This window comes from Podarcis bocagei (assembly GCF_964188305.1).
Source record: "Podarcis bocagei genome assembly, chromosome: 13".
Lineage (NCBI taxonomy): Eukaryota > Metazoa > Chordata > Lepidosauria > Squamata > Lacertidae > Podarcis > Podarcis bocagei.
This window is the reverse complement of record NC_138138.1, coordinates 29807965-29811351: the sequence shown is the minus strand read 5'-3', so window position 1 is coordinate 29811351 and position 3387 is coordinate 29807965. Positions and strand designations below refer to the sequence as shown.

At 42.7% G+C, this 3387-nt stretch overlaps 1 protein-coding gene across 1 annotated transcript; it reads right to left on the bottom strand.

Annotated features, from left to right (window-relative positions):
- Positions 1-1408: 1408 nt before the first annotated feature.
- On the bottom strand, positions 1409-2549 carry LOC308570494 (olfactory receptor 1E16-like). Its single transcript, XM_081165394.1, has one exon. The coding sequence runs from the start codon at positions 2523-2525 to the stop codon at positions 1488-1490; it is 1038 nt and encodes a 345-aa protein (XP_081021520.1). The 5' UTR covers positions 2526-2549; the 3' UTR covers positions 1409-1487.
- Between the last annotated feature and the right edge of the window lie 838 nt (positions 2550-3387).

Sequence of the window (3387 nt, the reverse complement as noted above, 5' to 3'; positions counted from 1 at the left end):
GTTTGCATCTTGTTTCAGAATGTGGAAATTGGGTAAGTTTGCCTTGGAATGCAAGTTGAAATGAATTTCTCTCTACCTTTTTCGTTGTTGTTTAGTCGTTTAGTCATGTCCAACTCTTCATGACCCCATGGACCTGAGCACTCCAGGCACTCCTGTCTTCCACTGTCTCCCGCAGTTTGGTCAAACTCATGTTAGTAGCTTTGAGAACACTGTCCAACCATCTTGTCCTCTGTCATCCCCTTCTCCTTGTGCCCTCGATCTTTCCCAACATCAGGGTCTTTTCCAGGGATTCTTATCTTCTCATGAGGTGGGCAAAGTACCTACCTATATATCCCTGCTGCAGTGCAGAGGAAAATTATTCTCTTAAACTACCATACCCTTAGAAAAACAAGTGATTCTGTGTCATGGGCTACCTAGATGAAGAAGAATGGTGGGAGGCTACAGCTGGGAAACACACACACCCCAGGAAGCATCAGAGTGGTAAGGCTCTAAGCCAGGAAAATGCTGGTGGGATACAGAAGACAGGCCAGAGGAAGAAGGGGGAGCAGATGGGTTGGAAGCTGAGTAAGCAACAGGTTAAGTGAAAGTGAGGCAGTTAAGTAGGAGAAGCAGGCTGAGGCTGTGACGGATCCCCAGCAACCTGCCAGTTCCACTATTTCCTTCTCCCCTCCTCTTCTGTCCCCAAGATCAAGGAGGGTATTACATAAAGCAGAACAAAAGGCACAGAGAGCCCCTCCTCAAAGGAGTTTGCAATGGTTAGGAAGGCAGGCAGCTGAGGAGGAATCTTAGGAGGAAGTGGGAGGCTCAGATCTTCATTTCTGGCAACTGATTCATCAGGCTAGACCTGGCCACAGAGTTTCGCTGATGTTTCCCTCTGAATAAAGACTCAACCTTACTGCTCCTCTCTGAGTTTCTGTGCTGAACTGCAGCTGAAATTGCTCTGACATTCTAGCAGCAGCAGCAGAAGGGGAGGGCAAGAGAGGTTCGTAATAAATGCAATGGGTGGAACAGTTAAACTCACCTCTCCTCATACTGCAAACTCAAACCAGGTCAGATGTGGTGTCCAATTGGGATTTGTTTGTTTGTTTGTTTGTTTGTTTGTTTGTTTGTTTGTTTGCTTGCTTGCTTGCTTGTTTGTTGTTTAACTTTCCAGGTCTTCATCTTTCCAAGGCACACAATTCACTGACAAGCTATACTGGATATTTTTATCTTAACCTCCTGGATAGAAGCTCCAGTTTAAATGTGGATGTTGGGATAATGCCTTGAAGCACAAGGATATATTCCATTTGTTTGTTTATACATATTACTGCCACCAACACAGGGCTAAGCAGCTACAGAGCAAGCAACTGACATGTCATTGCTAAGCTAAAAGTCATAGCACAAGAGTTGCTCAGAAATGTGAACCGAAAGCAAAAATTATCCCAACAACATTTTTGAGTACACCAAAAGGAATTCAACAACCAAATGGTGTGGCCACCCAGATGAGGTCAGCAGCTATGCCTCAAAACTTCTGATTGACTTTTAAGCACTGAGGAAAGGGATGAATTCAGCCGGATCCTTGACAAATTCAGATGACTCCTTACAAAAAATAGCCATCTACTACAAACCGTTCTTAGGGCTTTGTGAACATCTTTGTTTCTCAAGCTATAGATGAGGGGATTGATCAAGGGAGTTAGGATGGTGTAGAAAAGGGAGAATACTTTATTGAGATCTCTCAGAGTCGGGGTGGCTGGCAGCATGTAGACGATTATTATTGTAGAATAAAAAATGCAAACTACAGTGAGATGAGAGGAGCAGGTCAAAAATGCTTTTTTCCTACCAATAGCAGATGGGATCTTTAATATGGTGGCAATGATGCAGACATAGGATATGAGAGTCAGCAGGAATGGGGTGATGGTGTACAATGCGCACAAGAGGAAAGCGAAGAGGTCAATCAGGCTTGTATCACTGCATGAGAGTTTTTCCATTGGGATCAAGTCACAAAAGTAATGGTCTATGACATTTGGACCACAGAAGGATATCTGGGCCATCAGATAGGCTACTATGCCATTGCCCAGCAAAGAACTAATACATGGCCCAGCTATGAGCTTAACACAGAGCTTTCCATGCATGATGGAGGCATAGTGTAAGGGTTTACAGATTGCCAGGTAGCGGTCATATGACATTGTTGCCAGGAGGTATGTTTCTATAGCTGCAAAGAAGCCAAAGAAAAATAGTTGGGCTATGCAGCCACTAACAGAAATGGTTCTCTCTCCAGTTGTCAAATTGCTCAACATTTTGAGCAAGGTGACGGAGCTATAGCAAATCTCCAGGAAAGACAAATTACTCAAGAAGTAGTACATGGGAGTTTGAAGGTGCTGATCAGCCACAACCAGCAAAATGATGAGGAAATTCCCTGCTAGCGTCAAAATATAAATCATGAGGAAGAGGGACAAAAGCAAAGGCTGCAGCTCAGGCTGATCCCCATATCCCAAAAGGATGAATTCTTTGATTGCTGTCTGGTTTCCTTCTTCATTCTTCCACATTGTCTTTATCCAACTGAGGTCAAGGCAGCCCTATAACATAATCAGAGCACTTTTAATACAGAGGTGCACACTGAGAGCGAAATCCATGGGTGGAGGGTAGGAATGGCGTGGAAATTTGATTCATTTCACATTCAATGCTAAATTTATCAAATTCACACTTTCTGCTATAATATGATAATCAACACATAGCCATCCTCCCATACTATCCAAATTTTGTGATGTAGTTATCCAAACAGTGTTCACAAATATGCACGTATTATGGGAAAGTGTGCAAAAAATATATGTAGATTTGTGGAAGTACCACACAAAATTGCATTATATTGCTGGCCAAAATGTGTCTGTAAGAAATACACACAAAAATGCAGAACAACCTTCATGGGGATTTTTCTTAAGAAACACAGATTGCTGCAGATATGTGGTGAACTGAATGTGGAAAAAATAGAAGCTGAGAAAACCAAATTAGATAGATTCTTCCATCCTTAGCAGTGTCCAGCCACTCCTGCTTCCATCCAAATTCTGCCCCCCTCCCCTATGAATGTTGCTCCAATATCAGACAAAGCAAAAAGGAGGGCTTCTGGAGTCATGTTGAAAATGGATCAGGCTAAACTTTGGATCCAAAGTCCTCCTATTCCCCTGAGGAATAGGTACACAAAATACAAACACATTGCCCTGGATGCAAATACAAGCTATCTCTACACATGTACAGGTGTTTGTGTGAAAGAGTGTACATTTGTTAATTTTGTACAGCTCATGTAGAAACCTGTGTACATGCAGATAACTGTATGTGTTTTCAGTTGTTGTTTACACACACCCATAGGTTGTATACTCAATGAATCTGTATCTGTACTCCCCAACACTCACA

What these genes read in the sequence shown, in the direction of transcription:
- LOC308570494 (XM_081165394.1), bottom strand. Translation starts at nt 2,525, where the DNA reads ATGTGGAAGAATGAAGAAGGAAACCAGACAGCAATCAAAGAATTCATC.